Below are 22,652 nucleotides of genomic sequence, written 5' to 3' on the forward strand. Positions count from 1 at the left end.
GAGAACAACTCACTTAAAGGAAAACCACTTAGAAACCATTCAGAAACAGCCTTTCTGCTGCTTCTCCCCATAGTGCAGCACCAGCTCATGGAAACATATTTCAACATTAAAGCTTACATATGCCATTTTTGCCGGCGCAGCAGAATTTGGCTGGGCCGTAGCAGGGACTGCAGCCGCTTAGGGTTGGGAGGGTTTACAACAGGGTTTGATGTGTTTGATGAACCACTCATAACAGGAGCCCCTCTAGCTTGGCAGATGTGGTCACGAGCAGCATCTGCACGCTCAGAGCTGAGCACGGCCATAGGCAAAGGGTGGTTAATGTAAGGAGACGCAGCTGAACGTTACAGGGCAGAGCTTGCTCTTGGCAGGCTGAGATTTGCTTTTCACAGCGACAGCGCTCGCAGACACACAGTAAACCCCTTTCTAACTCGGGTCCTGCAAGGTCTCACTTGATCCGGCCGTGCCCCACGCACCTTCTCACCATCCAGCCCCGGCGGGCCCGGCAAGCCCAGCTCTCCCTGCAGAGACACAAAGAAAGGGGAGCCCGTGGTAAATGGAACCAGGGAAGCATTTGGAAGGAAACGAGCTGTTCGCTTGTATCAGCAGTTGTGGGTTTGCCATTGGCAGGCTGGGGAGCAGAGGTAAGAATGCTTCATAGAATGGTTTGGGTTGGGAGACACTGCATGGAGAACCCCTGATGACCACATCACTCTGTGGGAAACACAGTGTGCATGGCAGAGATTGGGCTCACCTTTGGACCCGGAGCGCCTTGAGGGCCTGGTGGCCCTGGGGGACCTGGCGAACCCTGAAACACAGCAAACAACACGGGGATGAGCATGATGAACATGGTGTGTTATCCTTGGGTGAACTGGGAGCATAACTTGGAACGTGTGAATTATCTCAAGCAGGAAAACCTCATGTTGTCACTCAGCTGAAAACCAAACCAGCGTCATCTCCTCAAGCACCTTTCCCATGGCTGCACACTCCGATGCTGTGACATTCAAGCACAGCGGAAGCCTTCGCAAAGCTCTGCCCCTGAGACAGGTCAGTGCACAAACTGCAAACAGCAGGAAAACGGGAGCGTTAGTGAGGTTCAGTGGTGTGCCCTCTGGCAATCTCCACATGCAGAACACAGGAGAGGGGCTGGGCCCAGCACATGAAGTCTCTTCAGACGTTTGATGGAGCCTCTCCAACCACTGCAGTTCACAAACCCCACTCACGAAGCTGCATGCAGACACTTGGCAAACGGTAGTTACCATCACTTTGTGTATCCCTGCAGCCTGTTGTGAAACAATGAGAATGGGTCTCTAACGTATCTGCCTTGATTCTATTCAGATTCTTCCATCATACTGAAAATAGCAGGGTGCTGCTGGGTCGGGCAGGTTAGGGCTCAGGCATCATTTCCCTTCCTCCCACATCCCAACCACTGCTTGCAAGCAAAACCACTCCAGAGGATGCAGAGGGAAAACCACAGCTCTACAATGTGCCATGGGAATAACAGCCCAGCACCTGCAGCATTTGAGCTGTAATTTGGCTGCTCACACTCGCTGCATCAGTTGCTCGTATGTCACAGGCTGTGTCAGGGGTTGCTTTTACCCGTAGGATATTAACTCACATCCCACAGCTGGATCCCACCATCCTGGTACCCAGCCCGAGTTCCCAGCCTTGAGTTCTGCCACCGTTTCTCCTGGTACATCCTAAATACCCTCAGCCCCCAGATGAAATAAACCCCTGTCATTCCCCATTAACCCACAGGCATCAGCACAGCCTTGGAGCAGGGCTTACCTTAAGAGCATCCAGGATTCGGCCATCATAGTCTATCACTACGGTGTCACCCTGCTCCCCTTTGAGGCCAGGGGGACCCTGCAACCAGGACAAATCCCATTTAGTTTTGCAGCATCTGATGAGTGGGTGGAATGAAAGCAGAGACCTGACCCCCCAGTGCTTGGGGATCACCTTAAAACACCATTGGTTTAATCCATTCCTGGTCTGGCAGCTCTAGCTGGCATCCAACCAAACCTCACAAGGGCTTAATTCACTTAATGAAGACTTATGCTTGAGCACTGCCAGGGATGGGGCAGCCACAGCCTCTCTGGGCACCCTGTGCCAGCGCCTCAGCACCCTCACAAGGAAAAACTACTTCCTAATGTCTCCATGGCAGTGTTCAGTACCTACATACGGGTTGGTTTAAATAAGCCCCATCTCTGTTTTCTAGCACTGAACTGATCCTGAAGCGATTCAGCCACAGACTAAGCAGAAAGAGGTGGTGGGGAACAGCTCAGGTCAAGGCAAATACACAGTTCCAGACTGAAGAAACAAAACCCTGAACATCCATACCCGGGGTCCGATGGAGCCAGCTCCTCCCTTCTCACCAGGCTCACCCTGGAAAGCAAAATCACAATTTTGGGTCAAAGAGATCAAGGAAAACAGAGGATATTTATCTTTAAGACACTGCAGCCACATGAGATGCCAAGGTATGTTTTAGATTAGGAAACAGAATGGCACCAACAGGGAGCTGCTTCTAGCAACAAAACCTAGATCTGAATTCAGAGCAGTTATATTTTGCATAAAATAACGTTGGTTTGAGCTAGTTGACAGCAAGAAAACATCTCATTGCAGATGAGATGGAGAAGAGTGGCCTGCTCGGGGCTGAGCATCCTGTATCCCCATAAGGGTGATGTGCGGTGCTGCTCCCTGGCTCCACTGTTTGCTCCGAGCGTGCCAAGCTCCAGCTCTTCCTGCTGAAGCTTCACATGGCTCCACCTTTGCTTTAGGCTGAATTCTGTATGTGTAGAAAGTTTTAGCTGACACATTTAAACCATTTCTGAGGGCAAGTTTAAGGAAAAGGCTGTGCCAGATTCCCTCCCCTCATTTGCTGGTCAAATTAAGGCCCTCTTAAAAGTAGAAAATGGTATAAACAGAAAGATTCTCCATAGGAAAACTCCATTCAGCAAATACCATGGGGAACAAGCACTGTTAACGTGGCTTTAGTGAAAACTCAATGGCTAAGGGTCACCTGAGCCCATGTTTCCTCCTCATACACAGTTTCTTGCCCAACAAGGAGCCATGACTGATATGGAAACACATCCTGCTAAATAAGCAGCAGCTGAGGAGGGAATTAACAGCCCACAGATGCTGTCCAGGTCTCATCATCCCCACTTAACATACCAACATCTCCTATTGCATTGCTTGGCAGTAATGAAGGTCAATAGAACAGGATGGCACATAAGCGCATTGGGCTTTGAAGTGATGCTGCAGCCAACGCTGCATTGCATCCACATGGGAGCAGAGATTTAGTTCCTTAGGGAAACCAGGCAACTCAATGAAAAACAACTCAAAACCCCTGACACTGATCTCTGCTTGGACACAGCTTTCATTGAATTACCAGAAAAAGCTACAATACTTCTTGACATCCCCCCGATTTGCTTCAGTTTGGGCACTTTATGAGCCTTTCAGAGGCAAAGGCCTAAAATACCCCCTCATCGGAAACCCTGGGCCTCATCAGTGCTGTGCCCAGCTTCCCAGCTCGTGAGCTTTTACTTACCTTGGGACCTGGCAAGCCATCTGTGCCGTTCTCTCCCTTGGGACCCACACTTCCTTTTTCTCCCTGAAAACAAGACCATTTGGACAAATGCTATAATGGGTAGGATGGAGAACAGATTTATTCAGGCTACAGTTGTCTCGCTTTAGCTTTACTTTTACATCCATGAGTGAGCAAAGCTCTCCTTTTAGCCTGAAATACATCACATTGCCTAAGTGCAAAAGGGAAGGTTTTGAGATATAAATGAAGCTTTCGGCCTTAATGGCTATAGGTGGGATGTTCAGCCATAAAGTCAGCCCCAAAACCACACCCCACTGCACACACATCCCAAACCCCAGCAACAGTCCCCCATTTACTTCTGCAAGAGGAGCCTCTAAATGGCAATTCTCTGCCATAGCCAACAAGCTGCATTTACAAACACCTGCGGTGGCAGAGGGTGCGTTATGCTTCTCATTCTCACTTTCTTCATGTTACAGAATGGGTTGGATTGGGAGAAATGTGCTCCTCAACCTGCCCCAGCTGTGATACTGTGCCAAGAAAACACATAGCAAAAGATGCTGCCAAGCACGTGCATTAGATGGGCACAGCGCAGAACATACCTTAGGGCCCATCAGTCCTGGTTCCCCAGGGATCCCATCATCACCCTGAGGAAACAAAAAGTGAAACACAAAGAGCTTGTATGCACTCGTCATAGGATCCAACATCATTTGACCCCTCTCAGTGTTGGACGGACCTGAGACCCACTCAGGTTTGCAGGAGAAAGCTACAGGAAGGAGCCCAGGAAGCTCCAAGTGTGGTCCCCTGCTCCCGCCCATCTCTGCCTCCTGTGCTTCCATGGAGATGGATGGGATCTCCCAGAATTTCCTTACAGCAGGCCGTGGGGAAGCTGCAATCCCATTTTTAATAGAAATTGGATATATAATCCATTTAGGCTTTTTTTTTTTTTTCTCAAAGACCTCCTGCAAGCTGCCACCCATCCTCATGGCCCTCATCAGCACGCCCGTCTGCAGGTTTCCTTGTTCCGCTCATCAATGCTCCATTGTTCTCTTGGAGTAAAACCACTCACTCCATAGGTGCTGAAGAGGTTAATTTTACTGGCCACTTATGAACTCTTTTAGGCCAAATTCTAGCCTGGAAATCACCCATGGCCAGGTCTGTTTTGGGCCAAAGCAGTAAGAGGGAAAGGCTGGGCCCTGTCAGCGCTTTGCTTCAGTTAAAGGCAGTGATTTATCCATTGCTTGATGGCACCACCAGAAGGAAAGGTGGAGAACTGGGGCATGCAAACCTCCTGCAGCCTTCAACACCCAACCCGAGCAGTGCGCCTGTCCTTAAGAGAGTGGCAGTCCCCATAAGGCTGAGATGCTGTGTGATGATGTCTGCCCCAGGAACCTCAAACCCATCCAGGGAGCCCTGGGCAGAACACAGTCCCCAGGCGCTTCTTGGTTCAGCTTGAGTTATTGGAGAGAAAGGGCTCAAGACCTACTGCTTTGTTTGGCATTTGTTGCTTCATTCTTTGTCTATTGAGCAGATGTGATTGCAGCTTCTGGCTGGCTTGGGGTAATGAAAACCAGGCTGCAGGCACAGCCATGCCCATGCTTTGGGGTTGCTCAGGAGAGAAACCCCAGGGAACACAAGAAAAGGTTTGGTATGGATAGCCACGACCATGGATCCATTGGTCTCTGGCAGTGGTTTCCTTAGTTGAGCACAGAGCAGAGCAAAAGGAAATAACAATTATATGCATATATGTATAAATAAATCACTATTTTACCTTTTTCCCTTGGACACCAGGCTCACCCTTCAACAGCAACACGCACAGAGGAGGCAAGTTTAGGGACATAACAAAATAAACCAAATTGCATGGATAGTCAAAGTCAATTGTAACATTAAAATACTTGGCTTGTGTTGACCATCTTCATCCCCCCCAGAATGCATTTCCCAGATTCCCACAGCACATCAGCTTCCAGCCCCCTTGCCTCCCTCCACTCAAGGTTTTAGCACAGGCAATGGTTGTGACAGGGGGTAGGTGACACGTTAAGGCATTGGCAGCTCAAAGACAATGGAGTTTTTGTATCTGATATGAACTGATGAGTACAAGTCCAGTGCAAAATTGGTATGTTCAATGTCAAGAATTCCTGTTAAAATCAGGCAGATGAGAAATTACCCATTACCCACCTTTGGTCCCGGAGGTCCCCTGGCACCCTGTTGAAAAGAAGAGCAGTTGTTTGACAACACAATATACAGGATAAAAACATTCCAGATGCCAACTTCTCATCTTCCCATAGAAATCCAGCCGTAACTTCTCTGTCCTCCCAGTAAATAACATACATTCTTTTACATCTCGTGTATTTTATGTATAATGAGCACCTCTTTATCCAGCCTAGACTGTAGCGAAGTGGAGTCACAATGCCAAGATGCTGCAGAGGGGCAGAAGTGGGGATGCAGGAGCAGCACATCCCTCCAGAGGAACCAAGGGGACTAAGACTGGCCTCTCTTCTCCCCAGGGCACAGGTACCCCTGGGCAAGCATCCATTTTAGCACACCTATATTCCCCACGTGGTTTTCTTTGTCCTCCATAAGCAGTGACACAAACCCAGCACTGAGCTGAAGAGGGATGTAAAGTGACGGGCACACGGGACATGCACCCAAGGATGCTCCTGGGCAATACTAACCACAAGGCCTTCCTCTCCTGGCTCGCCTTTGAGACCCTGCAAAACAGAAAGGCCGACATTGAAGCTATTGCCCCAGTTCTTCAGAATGCTCATCCACAATCAGAATGTTCAGCAACCTTATGTTGCCTGTTTTCTTTTATTCAATTGGTTGCCAGTGATCTGGAGACTTGCAACAGGTCATCCAATGGCTACAGATTGGGGAAAGAGATCTCTGAGCTCTCCCAGTTACACCCAGCACCTGCAAATACGTGCTCCAGGTCCAGCTCTTTGCTCCAAAACCAAAGATGGAATGATGGAATACCACCTCCTGCTCCCTTGGCTCCATGCCCCAAGGCTTTGCGCTATGAGCAGCATCAGCATGGCTCATACTGGGGACCCAGTGGTTGGGGGGGCATCACTGGGATAAGGGACACCCTTCACCCTCCTCTTCCTCACTGGGGCAGGCACTGCCTGGGATGTGTTCACTGCGCATCTCCCATCCTTACAGGGAGGCCTGGAGATCCTCTTGGGCCATCTTTTCCCGTGTCACCAGGAGGCCCCCTGGCCCCTGGGGGTCCTGGTGGACCAGGAGGACCAGTGGCTCCATCTCGACCTTGATCACCCTGGAAGAAGTTCACACAGACACGGTGAGGTGAAGCAGCGCTGGGAAGCGATGGTGGCAACACATGCACTGCATCCCTGGGCCATCAGCACCCTGACCAGAGGAATGGAGTTACAGCTGCCAATTGGGAAGGCTGGAAGTGAGCTCACGGCCAATTCGCACCCTTTGGGTCTGGCTTCTTAACCAGGATTTTGCTCAATGCCTTCCAATGAGGTTTTAGCTCATTAAGTGCTTGCCCAGTGACTGTCTGCATGGGAACTACTAGAAATAACCAGACTCAACAACATGCTGGCACGGGGCATGCACACACTCCCACGGCTCGGTGCACCTCACCAGAACACCCACAAAAACAGTTGCATCCTTTAAATGCAGCCAAGGTCATTTATGAACAGCCAGCGCATTGCCTGGATGCAAAGGCAACAGCAGCACATGTATGCATGTGTGATGGGTCTGGAGGGGTGCTCCCCATGGGGCTCCACCACCCAGTTATTAGTTCCCAACCCACCCAGAGCTCTGGCTGGTCACATCCCTGCGGATGCACAATGGAAAGCCTCATGGAAAGGCCACCTCATAAATCTTGTAGCAACATCTGGAAGAGTCACCGCCGAGGCAGTAAGAGGACTGGGTTTAATATGTGGTCTGCCCTCAAACCGGGGACAAGTGTGGGACTTTTCACAAGCCCTTAAGTGACTTAGCAGCACAGATCCCACGGCCTTTCAACAAGATCCATGCTCCTAAATCACTTGCATGGTGGGGAGAAAAAAAGCCCATTGCAAATGCTGAACACTGCATCCAATTATGTCAAGAGTCACTGAATTTTGCCTAATTATAATGTCACATTTAGAGTATGGAGATTCAGAGAACTCTAGTTTTAAGGCATTTTGTTTGACCAGCACTGTTCATATCAACACCTATAGGACATGGCCGCTTGATTCCCAGTTCTCAAAGGACCGATACATCACTTTGATGTCTCTCTGCTTTGACAAACCCCCCCTTAAACTCCAATGGGGTTTCACTCGGGCACACTCCCAACAAGCGCTTCTGAGCATCCTCCTAACAATAGTGCATTATCAGCCAGAAAGAAGCGACAAAAGCAACTCAAAGAATCACAGCAAACCAGCGGAGCACATTCACAAGGTCTACCTTGAGCACTCGCCGGCTAAAGACAAGCTGATCATTAGCCAGAAATCCATGACTGAGGTGAGGAAACACCATCTAACCGGGTAAAGTGGGAGGCAGAGGAGGAAAGAGCAAGAATTTAAGATGAAAGCACAGCAGAAAAGTGAGTTTTAGAGGCTGTAATAATAATATCACATTTTTTTCTCTGATAATTAATTGCTGCATGAGGAACAATGATGTAGGTAGCCAACAGTGGTTGTTTTAATGTTCTGGATACGCTGGAGCTTCGTAGTTGGTAAACAGAGGGAAACAAGTATCTTTTCATTAGCTTACTGCACAATAGGACATTCAAAGCAGCTGGGGTAGAGAGGATTCCCCTACTGCAGGGCTTTCTGTGGAATAAAGAGCATTATTCCAGTAGACCCCATAGGGATATATCCCAGCATTTCTCCCGAGACCAAATACTATCTCTTTTTCAGAGGCTAAAATGAATACTAATGTATTCCCCAGCCTGTAAAATGCAGATAAATCTCTCAGACTTATATGATGCAAAAAACAATGTATTCAGACCGTGTCAGTAGTCATTGCTATTGTCTTTGAGCCTTTCCACTTATCTGTCTAGGGAGGAGAGACATTTCCTTTTCTCAGGACACTGCTTGCGTCTCCCTTTCCCCCCATCCATCCCTGTACACATCCACGGGAGGACCAAAGGGATGGTGCAAAGCCACAGGGAACACAGAGCACATCCCCCATGAAGGTTTTGGAAGGTTTCTAAGGAACAAACCTCTTATCCATTCATCCAGGGACCTTTTAAACACATACCCCTAAACCTGAGTTTTGGGTCCATAGTGCACTGGCAAACCCACCTCCTGCCCAGCTCCCAGGACAAGCTCAGCAGCAGGCGTGCATAGGTACATGGAGCATGGATGTTCTAACGCAGTCATCTCAGAAAGGGAGGGGAAAGGCAGTGGCATGTTAAAAACTGATGAGCCTTGGCAAATAAACCCCTCCCAGTGATTTCTTTCAAGCCATTCTGGGGAGGAACAATGGTGAAATGCCCAGAGTTAAAACCCCAAGTTGGTGGCATGCTGAAACGAATGGGGACACAGAGTCCTGGTGCTCGGCCAGGTCTTCCAGATACTACAGAAACCAAAAAGGCTCTACTGGGAGCAACGGGTTTTGTGGTAGACTCAAAGGACCGAGTTTTATGGCTTCTTACATGCACAAAGATACACAAGAGCATTAAGTGGGATTTGCAGAAAAGACCAAGTAAGACATGAGCTGAAGCCTTTTTCTTACCCCTCAGGTTGCTGAACACCATCCAAGTAAACACTTTCCAAGCTCAGGGAGCGAGTCTGGTTTATAAACCAGTCCTTTCCATTAGCATAGCAATGTATTTGATTTCAAGAGAGGAGCACAAGCACAAGTGTGAGGGTACAGCCCCAGCCTTGGCCACATCCTGCTTCAACTCCCTCTTTCCAACCTAGAGCAGAGGGAACCTGTTCTTGGTGCCTCCTTTTAAATACACTCGTATGCACTTTATCAGTGTCTGGTTGTGTTTATGCCCCATCCTGCTGAGGCGAGGCTGCACAACAGCCCTGCTGATGCCATGTGCAAGAACTAGTGCTCAGCGCCTAACACAACCCAATGTGAACTCTTCATTCAGCTCCCCGAAATCACCCTCCAGCAAGTGCCATCAGGCCCACTCAACACGTGCAATGACCCCTTTTTTGCCCATGCTGGTGGCAGGTCCTTATTAGAGACAGAAAGAGAAGCAGTGCAGACATGAGCACATTCAATTGCTAGTCCCTGATTGCCTTCATCTTGCTTCCACCATGAGAAATCTGCCTTGAGCATCGTTCTCTTTTAATCTATCATTCCTAATGATAATATTTTTGCGCTCACTGACACACATTATCCCCACTCCACTGCCCATAGACACACATTTATGAGAGAGAGGGCGCTGGATATATCCCTGGTTATTTATCCTCCCATTGATGCGATGACTTGCTGCAACACATCTTTCAAAATCAGCTGAACAAAGCCAGCACTGAAACTTGAGGAAGAAGATAGATTACATTAAGAAATAAACCCCAATCTGTGCCAGATGGTATTAAGAAGTTTTGTATCCAACCCACAACCCTGTCTGCAGACATAAAGGATGCTGTTTTCAAAGCCAGGCAGCAGTTTTCACACCTACTTGTGCATGGCCCTGCCAGGCTTGTGTCTTTCCCTTTCCTCCCAAATTGCTTGTGAGCTTTTGTACCGCTCTTGTGCAGAATGACATAAATAAACCTAAAAGTAATAAAGGTCAGGAGGAAAAAAATCCCCATACATTTTTATTGGTAGGTTAGCACATAGGACAAGTGTTACCTTGGGAGCTGGCACTTGCCCCTGTGTGTCCAGATGGAACCTGTCCCCAGATCATCTCCATCAGGAGGTGGGTTCCCACACCACACCATCCAGCAGCACAGAGCACAGCAGCCTTGAGCAGCATCTCCTTTGGCATCGTCCTGGTCACCAGCCCCAAAGTCATCCACAGCCCCAGCCAGGGAGTGAAAGCTCACACTCCTCTGCTGCTGAATCACCTCTTAAAGCCTTTTCTGAGCGTGGGGTGGGCACTTGGGCAAGGTGGGGACCTTACAGCAAGCCCCTCCTTAGCCATGCAGGGAATAAATCTATGGAGTTTTAGGGGCTCTCAGAGCCCAAGGGTGATGTTTCCAATTGTACCCAAGGCAGTTGGGAGCTGCTTCAGAAATGACACCAACTTCAAGCATTGACTTAGGAGCCCCTAGGGGAAGAAAGGAAAAGGACTCCAAGGCATCTCTGCCCACATTAACCCCTGAGGTCCTGGCTGTGCTTCCAGCAAACGCATCCAAACCTTCCAACCGACCCTTGGGAGCCAGCTCCAAATCTGGGCTCTCCATGGGTACCAGCATCTGAGCACATCCCCAGCAGGAGCCCATAACTCACCTCTGTCACAGAGACAGAGCCCACCTTGGAAATACCATGTACCTCATAGTGAGCCTTCTGTTTCGTCCCCAGCATGGGAGACTTTGTGCTACTGCTGCCACCACCAGCACCACAGTGGGACCATGGGATAGCCGCGTTTCTGTCGCACCCCATGGGGCCCTATCTTGATACACTGCAGTAAATCTCAACTTCATGCAGCCCCAAGAGAGCCATTTCCACAAAACTCCATTAATTCCCGTATGTTATAGCCAAAACAGTTTGCCCTCATCATACAGTTACTTCAAACCCTTTATTTTCCAAGGCAGCCTCTGGAGTGCCACCACACTTCCAGGTGGGTAACTCAGCAAGAGAGAGGGAGCTTTCCATCCTACACAATGCCATGCCAGGCCTTTCCTTGGGACACCAGGTCTTACCACCACGTACTGGTGCTCTAACACCAACAAATGAGGAGCACGGATTCAAGAGAAACATGGGGCTTGTCTCTGACACTGGAAGGGGTAATTGGGGATATAGGAAAGTCCAGTAAAAGCCAAAAACCTCATGAAGCACCCAAAGGTCTTCAACTCTTGTTTCCCCCATGGTCAACGATAGGAAAACCACCAGAAAGAGCTCCAGTGGCAAAATTAAACATTTCCAGAGCTCTCACCCTACCTCATTTTGCAGCGCCAAAGCTGCACAAAGCCTTGTTTTGTGCAGTGACCAAACCCAACCAGACCTTGGTACAAATCAGTGTGCTGTGTCACTACTTACCCTCGGGCCGATGTCCCCTGCTTCACCCTGTGCATCAGGCAAAACAGGAAGGGTCAGCTATTAGAGTTCAGATTGCAACCACAAAGGACCAAGCACAGGGTCAGCTGGATGCGGGAACAGCACAGAAAGGAAGTGGCAAGAGCCCTATTGCTTAATGCATTCAAAACCAGGGAGGAGAAGGGCTGGAGACAACACAATAGGAACGGTTCTGCCCTGGCAGGCGATGAAACAGATAATAAATCAGAAATAGCAGATTGCTTCCAACTCTAAGGCTCCCCTAGCAACTGCTGATGTCCTACACATGCGATTCACTTTCAGTACAGAAACAACCTTCTTTGGCTGGTCTAATTTCATGGGAGGATGACATGCAAACACAGAGTGATGGAGCCCGCAGCCTTGCTCCTGGAGGAAGGCAAGGGGAGAGCTGTTTGCCACTCTCCTAGCCCTTAAGGGGTTACTGGGAGCCTACAGCATGGATGAGCTTTAAGGAGATATTTATTTCTCCTACAGTTTTGCAGTTCTTTCTGCCCTCCCCTTCCTGGGGTTTTCCCAAGAGCAACCTGAGAACCCATTGCTGCGGTTCCACATCCCAACAAAACCCAGAGGTAATGTCATGCTGGTTTCATGGGGTAACCTGAACTGAAAGGATTGCAGCAGGAGGAGGATATAGAGGTGCTTCCCCAAAAGCCACACGTTAATGCAGTCTTTACCTTTTCCCCTTTTGGTCCTGGAGGTCCCTGGAAATACATGAGAAGGATCCAAGTTAAGCAATGGCAGAATAATCAATGCACATAGCATCACTGCACTTACCAATTCACAAACCTGAGCCATGTCCACTATCAGTTTATACACACTATGATTTTAAGCTATGCAATGCTTCACATGAGTACCACACCACCAAAAAGCACCAATGAGGTCCTGCCTGCTCTTGCCAGGACAGGGGACCGGAGAAGGACCAGGGCAGCGTGACAGCCACTCACGAACACATGACCCTAAATAGATGCAAGAGGTTTCTTGAAGTATTAAATCACTTCTAGAGAAACACATGCTCAGCATATCATTACAATGATTATACATCTGTTTGAAATAAACAAGGAGGATGGGCTGCTTTCTTTGGCCTGTTTGTTGAACACATAAGTCATCTTCCCCCTAAGCAGCTTTCTGTAAGGCAGGCAGGCAGAGATATGCTGCAGCCCCAAAGAGAAGCCACAGAGTAACGCTTTGATGTGCCTGCTCTGCATCCTCCTTCCAGCACAGAAAAACACTGAAGCTGGACCTGGTGGGATGCAGTGGGGGAAAGCCTGCAGAGAGGCCGGCAGTGGCAGCATCCGCAACCCTGCGCAGCATCCGCAACCCTGCACAGCATCCCTCCTGCTGTTCCTTTGGCTCAGAGGCAAGGCTGCTGGCCCCTTACTGTCATGGAAGAGATCACAAACAGTCTCGTTTGAGTTTGCTTTCTCGATGAGACGTTCCCTGCCTCTCACTCAGAGTCCCAGTGTGCACACACAACTCACAGCAGTCCACATCCCTGTGCCTGCCATAGGGCAGTGGGCGCAGGAGCCTGCTGCTGCTGCTAGGGTTTGTGCTGCTCTCCCATCATGGGGCTTTGCTAATTCAAAGCCAAACCCTGAGCACAGCAGTCTGAGCTGGCCCTTTTGCTTTTCTAATGCTTTATTTCCAGGGTTCTTCTCGCTCATGTTTGTCACCTTCAGAGATAGGATATAAAACCACCACTGCAATGTACAGCTATACAAAACACTCTGGAACTGCCTAGAAATAAGCATCTGCAGTAACTTTTCAATGACAAAGACTGAATGACTCCTGCCCCTTTGAAAATCACAGTTGGTTTAGGACCAGAGCTTGAAAAGATTTCACATGGTGCCCTCCTGTGAACGTGGTGGCACAGAGTGGGATTTTGGCACAAACCAGAGACGTGACCTCCCGTAGCAGCCATCCAGCTGAAGGGATCGGAGCTGACTGGGGTAAAGCTGGCCTAAAACCAAAAAACTCTGTGTTTCTGTCAAGTAAGTCAGAAAAAAGAGTGGGGAACCCGAGTAACTGAAGGGCTTCCAAGCAAAAACGAAGTCAAGAAAACAGCTCATAAAGCAAAGTCTAGGCTGTTCCACAAAGTATTGGATGGACACCGAGCACTCCCAAGCAGTTCCCACCTGGGCTTCTCTGGGGGGAAATGGACTCAATTTGGGAACAATTACCTTTATGATAGCCCTTTTCAGTGCCAACGCATGCAACCACAATCACTGCCTGCTTCTTCCAAGGTGCTACTGGAGGTGATTTCCCCAGTTTGGCCTGCCTCAAAGCCTCCACTAGCCAAGATGAGCTGAGGGGTAAAGCAAAGCTCACCTCGAGTTGTGCCAGCCCTGGCTCACGATATCAACTTGCATGTGTTACACACCATAGAATAATCTTCCTAAACACAATCTCACCTCCTAAACAGTTACATGTGTAGTAATGAACAAGCAATAGCTGAGACTCTGCCTACGTATTACACAGCAGTGTGAATCAAGACATGTTACATTTGGCACTCGGTGCTACTTACTGGTTTGCCATCCAAACCAAGAGGCCCCTGGAAAAGGAAGCAAAAGACAGTGTTATTAAAAACCAGAAATAGTTAAAAACCCCACTATATTGCAGAGACAGCAATCAGTCATGCTCTGAAAGAGGCTCTATTTGCTTATAGCACTGTCTTTGGCTATGTTACTTGTTACCTAATCCTTCATCCATGCAATCCAGCAGGAAGGTTTCACAGAAGTACAGTAAAGGCATCAATTTGCAGAGGATGAAGGAGTGTGAAAGGAAGCGACAGGATTAGTGACAGGGACAAGGTGACACTGCTCTAGCAATGAAATATGCCTGATTTGGTTAAACTGAGCAGATCCTGGGCCTGACTCACATCAACCTCGCACCTGAACTGATTTGTTTTTTGCTAAAGGACCTGCTGAAACACTACTGTTTTACCCAAGATATAGGGATCAGCCATCTCCCTCAGTCCATAAAGGTAAAGCTCATTGATGGGTGTCTTGCTGCAGAGGAAGGAAGAGTGCATCTGCCCCTTGGGATGATACCCATGTGCTTGGCTCACCTGCAGCGATACAGAGCTGGAAGCACGCTTGTATCTGCAGGACTAAGCACTTAGTTACTCAACTTCTTACCCAGGGCTCCCTTTCTGGTGCTGCTGCAGGAATTCCTTACTATTTCTAGTATGTAAGCCCTTAACTAACATGAAGTCACTGAACCTGTTTGGCCATAGGAAACTTTGCTTTTGAGAAAGGATCATGGGAGGAGAGGAAGCACAAGTGCTCTAAGGCCCATGGATGAACCCAAAGCTACAGCTGGCACACTTAGGGATGAAGAGGAGCACAGAACAGTGTAAATCCCAGAACTGCACTTCCACCGATCCACAAACTGCCACTTGGGAGCTTAAAACCTTTCCTCATTTAAACCCAAAGGCTCACTCAGCCCTGCAAACCATTCCTGAAGAGACATGGCATGATGGCTGTGAGTCAGCAAAGCCCTCGGACAACTGCTTCCACCTCCACGTTTCCAACATACGCTCATGTGCAGATGTGCTGGGCTGAGACATCTTCCAACATTGCAGTGCCATAAACCAGGAGGACCCACCAAAGCAAATGTAGTTTGGATCATGGGATAACACAGTGATAAAGCATCAGTGTTCTGTATTTCTTAGGGAACTGATTAGGGTGAATCTTTTATAGTTTAGCTTAAATCTGTGATGGCAAAATTGAGCAAAAAGAGAAAGATGGGTAAGAGAAGCTCAATGGCAGCATTAAAAATAGCATCCTTCCAGCTTACAGTTCTGCCCATTGATAAGGGATAAATCAGTCTGCAGGGACTGTGAGGACCGGGCTTAGGATACAAAAGCCTTGAGACACAGGGTTAGGCAGCTGAACCCTGGGCAGGGCATCGGTACCTGTGTTACAGGGCCTGGGGGACCTGCATAAGAGAGGTTCACCTGAAAATAAACAGGGATTTCTTCACACACCCCAGGTTTCTGGTGACAGACATCAGTTATACTGTTCACACGGTGTGCGTTGTTTCTCATAAGGGACTAGCAATGCACAACTGCTACGGAGCAGTAATGAATAAATGAATGCAGGCACATCCATTAATGAGAAGTGTTGCACGTCGGAACCAAACTACTATTTCTTCCCCTAACACCACCCTGTACTTTATCTCACCTGAATTCCTTACACTACAACACCTGGGAAATGCATCAGGCCCATGGAGCTTCTTCCTGAAACTACGATGGTTTGAGGCAGTTCACCTGATGCAAGCCTCCGACCTCCAGAGGACAAGATGTGGGCCCTGAGCACAGCAATCGAGCACGTCAGGCTTCTCCAAGGAGTAGAATCCAGACTTTTTTCAATTTACAATGCCAATTCATGAGCTTTTAGCTATTCTTGTATCGGCCCACAAAGGCACATCCAGAAGGAAAAACAATGGCCTATTCAAAGGATGTTTGTTTGAGGGAAAGCATTTAATGCTTGAGAGAAACAATACCCATTGGGCTTTCAAAGAAGCCCTTGGCTAGCTGTGCTGCTGAATGGACAAGACTAACTCAGCCTTTCAAACGTCATGTTAGTTTGGGCTGGAGATTAAACTGAGCTCTACCTGCCCAGACAAATGCCTACATGAGCAAAGGGAAGGTTTCCAGCCAGAGGACTGCATGTGTAACATAGGAGAGAGCATCTGAAATCTGGGCTTCTGACTGCCTGCAACTTTCAGGAGTACGAATGTGCTGAGACTGTTATTGTCTTTTATGGGACTTCTGCTCCATGTCATTTTAATTAAAGATGAAGCAATCTTTAGTTTATTTGATAACTAAGAAACAGGAAAACCACGAGTAAGCCCCTATTCCCCGAGTCAAAAACCTCCTCTAGAGAAGTTTGCATGTTGGGGGGCAGACAAAAATCGCTAGTACAGAGTGCATGAAAAAGGTGAGTTTTCTGGCCACCCCATTCCAGCATCACAGCGGCTTCACTCTGTGCTTTTTTGGCCAGGGATAAACTTCACTCATGCCTTAACCCTGTCTCAATTACAAGCCTTTTACTCCAAATCACGCAGTGACCACACTTGATGTAATTAAATGCTCACTACATTGGGAGGGGTGAACTTTCCATTCAGGACAAACTTGGTGTTTGAAGACAAGGTAGAGAGAAAACTGAATCAACTTCCCCCCAAACCCGGTTCTGACTGAAGCCATCAGTGCACCCCAAGCAGGACAGAAATCCATCGATCCTGGGGGCTTTGAGGGAGATGGCACTGGTGTGGTCCCAGCTGACATCCTTCGGTGGTCATCAGAGCCCATTCCTAACTGGTAATCAACTCGGATCTCATTTTCTGACTGTGCCAGAGCAGGAGGAACTGAGCTGAGTGATAACTGCAATTACCTTGGCTTTACCTCTCACAAGCTGTTATGCAGGTAACATGGTGTTCCTGCAGGCAAAATGACCCAAACCATGGCGCATCCCCACTGCCATCGCCTGGGTGAGAACATTATTTATATAATGGTACATATTTTGATATACATTAATGGCGTATTATTTAACTATACAGTTATAAAATGTTGCTGAGAATACAGACAGGTTGATAAGACGTTGGGGCTATGTGATGTGCTCTTGCTGCACACCTTGGTTTGGCCATGCAACACTTTAGCTTCAGAGGAAGGGGGGCACATTCAGCTATGTTTTAAAACAGATTCTGATTTTGTTTCTCAGTGGAAGCTCAGAAGTCTTGGATCTAGCACCCAAATGTCACCTCTCATTCACCCAACACCAGGATTAGCTGAAGGCTTGGGAACAGTTCCGAGTTCACCAAAATGAGAAGACAACAAGCTTTGCAAGCTCCAATTCACATGCAAAAGCTCTTCTAATAAGTAATAAGCATTTTCCCCATACATCCCTCAGAGCAAGCCAGGGGCAAGCCTACCTAACTGGCCCTCTGCCTTCCTCCTCCAGTGCCATTACTGCTGCCGGCAGGGAGGTTCTTGCTTTAGCAGCATTACAGGAGGTTTAAGGGGAGGGGAGCAGACATCACGAGGACAATCCCGAGTTGGGAAATCTTCCCTCATGGTTATTTTTAATGTTTCCTGCTCTGCTAGAAATTAGCGCAGGCGTCAGAAGGAGCCCTGCAGTCAAACTTGAGCAGATTCAAAGGCTGCCTTCCATCTCTGCCTCTGGGGTTTCAAGGGATGGTAACATCTTACACCAGAGAAAGAGGGAAGCGCCAGAACAGAAGAGCACGGCGCTATTCTATCATCACTGGTTGGAGGCGGGGAGCAGGGACCACTCTTTCCTATCGGCTATGCTGTAAATCATCGCCAGCGGGGCAGTGTCTGCTGGCCATGAGGCTCCTCAGTGCATTGTTATAGGAGAGAAAAGCTCTGGTGAAAGCTGTGGCCAAGCACGCGCTGGCAGAGCCGTCACAAGGGAAGTGGAGAGAGGCAGCCAGGTTGCTGTGGCTCCTCCGAGCTTCCAAGAGGAAGGAAAAGGAGAGAAAAGGGATTGAGAAATGAAATGTGAGCCCTGTGAACAGCAGCTGAGAGCCACTGGTGTGAACTGCAAATGAACTGAGTGCAAGAGATGCTCTGGATGTCACCCTGTCCCCAGGTACTGCTACCCCTTCCTCAAGTCCTCAATGGAAAAGAACCAAAAACCCTTACAAGTTTCCACTCCATCCAATAACACCTCTGCTACAGTCATCATCCACCCTCCTAAATAGCAGCATTTAACTATCTGTGAAGAGACAGACTCCATGTATGAAATCAGTCATAGGAGGTATTATCCTGCAGGCACACTGACTGCAATGGTTCTGAGCCTGGGCCAAGTCCTTGGTGTGAGGTTCCACCAGCATCTGCCCAGACCTCTGGGGTGCCCAAAGTGAGACCCCAAAATCGTGCCAGCCTGTGGCACAACACAGCATTGGAAACATTCCTACCAGAAGCTGTCTTACGTACGCATTAAGATCGTTACAATCATGATAGCTTCATGCTTAACTTTATATTGCGTGGATGGTTTCACTGGACTGGGGTTGCTGCACAGGAGAACAGCCATGCACTTAAAAGTATACATTTATTTTCCAGCATGAACATGATTAATACCAATCTTTTGTTCAGAATTTTATGTTTCTTTGTTTGAAAAAAGCTATTTCAGTATTGTCCAACACAAATCCCCCTTCGGTCCATGACTGCATCCAAACCTGAGACCTCTTCCTCATTACTGGGTCATAGGCTTTTCTTTATTAAAAGAAAATCAGATTGCTCTATAGTCTTATTATAGGCACAAAGCAGCCATGACATTTTTTTTTTAATGTTTGTAAGACTAATGGTTTTAATTTCAAAAATAATTTACATTTGTCATCAGTGTGTTTTCCTTCCCTATGGAATTAAAGAATACTTGAAGAGGGAAGCTTGGCTAGCCTGGCTGTCACACAGGTGGTACAAGTCTTTTAAACCTGTTTTCTGGGTAAATCAATAAAACACCTTTTATTCCTCTTATTATTTTTCTTTTTAAAACCATTAAAGAGCACAGAGCTCCAAAGCAAGCCCTGATAAATACCCCATGGCCAGATTTAACCAGAAACCATTGACACAACATTCACCAGTTTTCCATGAATTAAATACATCCAACCTTCGTGATTTAGCCCATACCAATTCACAATCACAAGCACCTCTAGCAGGTCAGGTCCCCCCCAGCCATGGTGGGAGGTAGCTGAGGGGCTGCTGCCACCCTGCATCCTAACGGAGGCTGACAGCAATGCATTGAGACCACATCATCCTGCACACAGTCACCAACTGATTTATAGTGTTCTCTGAGACAGCAGAGCAAGACATAGAAATAAAGATAAGCCAGACATAGGTATTTATTTAGCCACTAAGTTGTATTCCTGGATCAAAGGCTACTTTAAATGTCGGTCATCAATAGCACATTTAACATGAGGTGAGAGAAATGAGTACTACCAGAGGCAGCTCCTATTCGGGACAGCTCTGGATTCAACAGCACAGCAGGAGGCACTTGTGTGACAAAAGATGCTGTACATTGTTTTCATTCAGCTTCCCTCCATACACCAAACCCTACACATGGTATAGGCACAAGATGCAAAAGGGCTCTGAAACCCAGGCACAACCAATTCTGCCTCTACATGTGCATTACCCCATGTGCTGGGTGTACAACATGTTGGGGCACAATTCACAGCCAAAGAGTTTTGGGAGTTTAATGGGAAACCATCATCTGGTTTGGTTCTTTATCCCCTCTAGTCCATTTGCTGCCTCCATCCTGCACAGCCTCAGAGCCAGGATCTCCTTGCTGGGATAGAAAACCCTACTTCATTTTACAGGGGAGAACAATTACGTGTTCTCCAAAGTCCATCTCCCTGCAAATCATAGCTCCAGGAGTAACATCCAACTCCAGCCTTGGGAGGCATCCTGATGGGGCTGCTCTGGGCAGTGGGGTGAGCTGAGCTCCCCTTGCCCATGGCTGTGGTAGCTCTAAGCCCTCTCCCATATTTCGTTCCAGAAATGCCACCTAAGCACCCCTAAGACATTGCTCAGAGCATCCTGTGGGGCTCAGCATCACCAAACTCCTATAGGTTCCTCTGAAACATTTCTCTGGGGGGAACCATGTCACCCAGCCCGAGCTGACAGCAATAAACCCCCAAACAGAGGTGCCAGGAAAACAGCAGCAGCTTGATAAGAGCCAAATGTTAATAAACCAACCCAAACCCACAAATCTGTGCTGTATTCAGGACAAAGAGCTGTGCTCACCCTGCTGGGCTCCCTTGCCCATTCTCTGATGGAAACGGAGCAGAAAGGAGCAGTAGTTTGCTAAAAGCTTCACCCATAATGCAAACCAGACTGTGGGGCTCTACAAGGGAACAGCCACCTCAGAGGCTGGGCTGGTCCATGCCAGGCATCCGTTGGCCAAGCAGAGCCCATCTCCCTTCCATAGGGTACAAAAACTTGCAAGGATATCCAAAATCCATGGGAAATAGAAACAAATCCAGGAAAAGAACCCCAAACCTTATCCCCAAGGAAGAGCGCTTGGCCTTGCCTACAGTTCATCCCCTCCTTTACATCACCAGCATGGGCTTACCAGAGCTCTTCAGTTCTGAACCGCCTGCCTAGATGCATATATCCATCAGGGTTTCATTGTGGAGATAAGGGAGCTTTTCCCCTGCAGGAGCTGCCTCTGAACCAGAAGATCTGCCTTCCTCCATCTGTTTTGCAGAGCTCTGTCCTTGCTTTGCTGGTTGACTTCCTAAAGATGCTCAAGGAAAGCACCTGGAAGCAAATCCAACACTGACTGGTTCAAAGCAAATGCTGGGCTGGAGCTGTACGGATGCTGCTTGGGTTGTGAGCACGTTGACTTGGATATGCCACAACAGAGATGGTTTGTTCCCTCCTCCCAATGGAAACTGCTGAGATTCCTGGTCAGGCATGCCCGACCAGCTTATCTGCTGCTGAGCACCATTTCAGTAGCAAGAGCCCGCTCATCTGTGCATCACATTGCTCCAGTTTTCTTCCAAAACAACAAAGTGCTTTTATGGCAGAAAGAGTCCCCTGACTTGCCCCAAATTTCTGAGGTTTAAATGAGTTCCATGTGTTCTGAGCAATGGCTTGTTTCAAGCATTTGGTGCCCAATTAGGTTTTGGGTTCCTATTTTTGACGTCCATCTATGCGAGAGAAGATGGGCTCTGTGGTGGGGATGCAAGTTTGAAGTCAGTAAGCAATTGTTTTGGAAGAATATTGACATTTGAAGCAACGACTTCAACCTTTTACTGCCTTTATAGTCATTCCCCACCAGTGCCATCCAGTGCTGACGGCTGCTGTTCTGATTACTTCTCTTCTGTGGTCAATGAGCAAATTCCTTGGTTTTTCTCAGTTTTCCTCTGCCTACAAGCCAAGCCTCAGCACGTGGCTGTGCCCAAATGCACTGGAAAGACAGATGCAGATCCACCAGCACTTGCACTCCAAGTGGGGAACCAGAAGGGAAGCAGCCAAGAAGCCAGAAACTAAATCTCTGCTTCAGCCAGGCATTGGATGGTCAAGGAGTTTTTCCATATTCCATCCTCACAGCCATCCTCATCACCAAGCCTCCCCCTGCACGAGCCAGCTTGGGACAAGGTGGTAACTGAGACCAAGTCACCACCTGAAAAGCCATACACAGCCCATGGCATAAATCTGCCTGTGCAATATAGGCAGAGAAGTTCTCCTTGCTGGTGTCATCAGCACCTTCACCAGACCCTCTGCTCTCCTGGCCAGAGCCATCGGCACTGCAGCAGACACACAAATGCATCTGCAATTCCTCTACTGGGTGGGATAAAAGACAACGTTTTATTTTCCCCGTGGAAGAATTACCTCTGAATCAAGAGGAAAATGTCAACTGTTGCCATGGAGAGCTGGTCTTTACAAAATCATTGTTGTCTCCACATCAGAGAGCCAGTAAAACGGATGCAGCAGGAAAAGACGCTGGATCTGCTTTCCCTGATTAAAAGAGGTTTTCCCCTCCAGGCAAATAATTATGTGGATTGGCCACAAAACTGATATTAAAATAAAAGGAAAAAAGACTGGAACTACAAAGTTGGCCTTGTAAAATGAATGTTTTACTTCTGCCTTTTGGGCTCTTACTGGGAAAAGTATGTGTGCAAATGACTTCATCCACAGGAGATGCTCCTTGAAGTTTGAGTGTTTATGAGTAAAGATACTCACAAAAACAAAGGACTGAGCCCTAAACTACAGTAATGTCCCTGAAGAACACACCTAAGAAAGCTCGATAGCCAGCTTACCAACAGAAGCCTTCCTTTTGAGAATGGATACCAATCACACGACACAGCATCCGAAAAGATCCAAGTCTAGCGATGCCAGATGTTAAATATGAGATATTCTAACTCTGTGCATGCACAACCAGCCAAAACACCCATGCAGCACACAAGTGCTCCATGTTCATGCATGAGCTACCACCCA

General features: G+C 48.0%; 1 protein-coding gene across 1 annotated transcript in view; it reads right to left on the bottom strand.

Annotated features, from left to right (window-relative positions):
- LOC133211610 (collagen alpha-1(XXIII) chain-like) overlaps positions 1-22,652 on the bottom strand; it is a 34,864-nt gene that overhangs the window by 6,476 nt on the left and 5,736 nt on the right. The window contains exons 3-16 of the mRNA XM_061352142.1: positions 14,211-14,237; positions 12,364-12,390; positions 11,654-11,680; positions 7,955-8,026; positions 6,696-6,812; positions 6,211-6,246; positions 5,714-5,740; positions 5,310-5,336; positions 4,141-4,185; positions 3,545-3,607; positions 2,338-2,382; positions 1,786-1,863; positions 752-805; positions 474-518 (exon numbers count right to left, since the gene is read on the bottom strand). Coding sequence (XP_061208126.1) covers positions 474-518; positions 752-805; positions 1,786-1,863; positions 2,338-2,382; positions 3,545-3,607; positions 4,141-4,185; positions 5,310-5,336; positions 5,714-5,740; positions 6,211-6,246; positions 6,696-6,812; positions 7,955-8,026; positions 11,654-11,680; positions 12,364-12,390; positions 14,211-14,237 — 690 coding nt within the window. The remainder of the gene's footprint in view (positions 1-473; positions 519-751; positions 806-1,785; positions 1,864-2,337; positions 2,383-3,544; positions 3,608-4,140; positions 4,186-5,309; positions 5,337-5,713; positions 5,741-6,210; positions 6,247-6,695; positions 6,813-7,954; positions 8,027-11,653; positions 11,681-12,363; positions 12,391-14,210; positions 14,238-22,652) is intronic.

Source organism: Neopsephotus bourkii, unplaced genomic scaffold, assembly GCF_033783945.1.
Source record: "Neopsephotus bourkii isolate Nb327-2 ecotype Australia unplaced genomic scaffold, CSIRO-AGI_Nbou_v1 NB_620, whole genome shotgun sequence".
In the NCBI taxonomy this organism is placed as follows: domain Eukaryota; kingdom Metazoa; phylum Chordata; class Aves; order Psittaciformes; family Psittacidae; genus Neopsephotus; species Neopsephotus bourkii.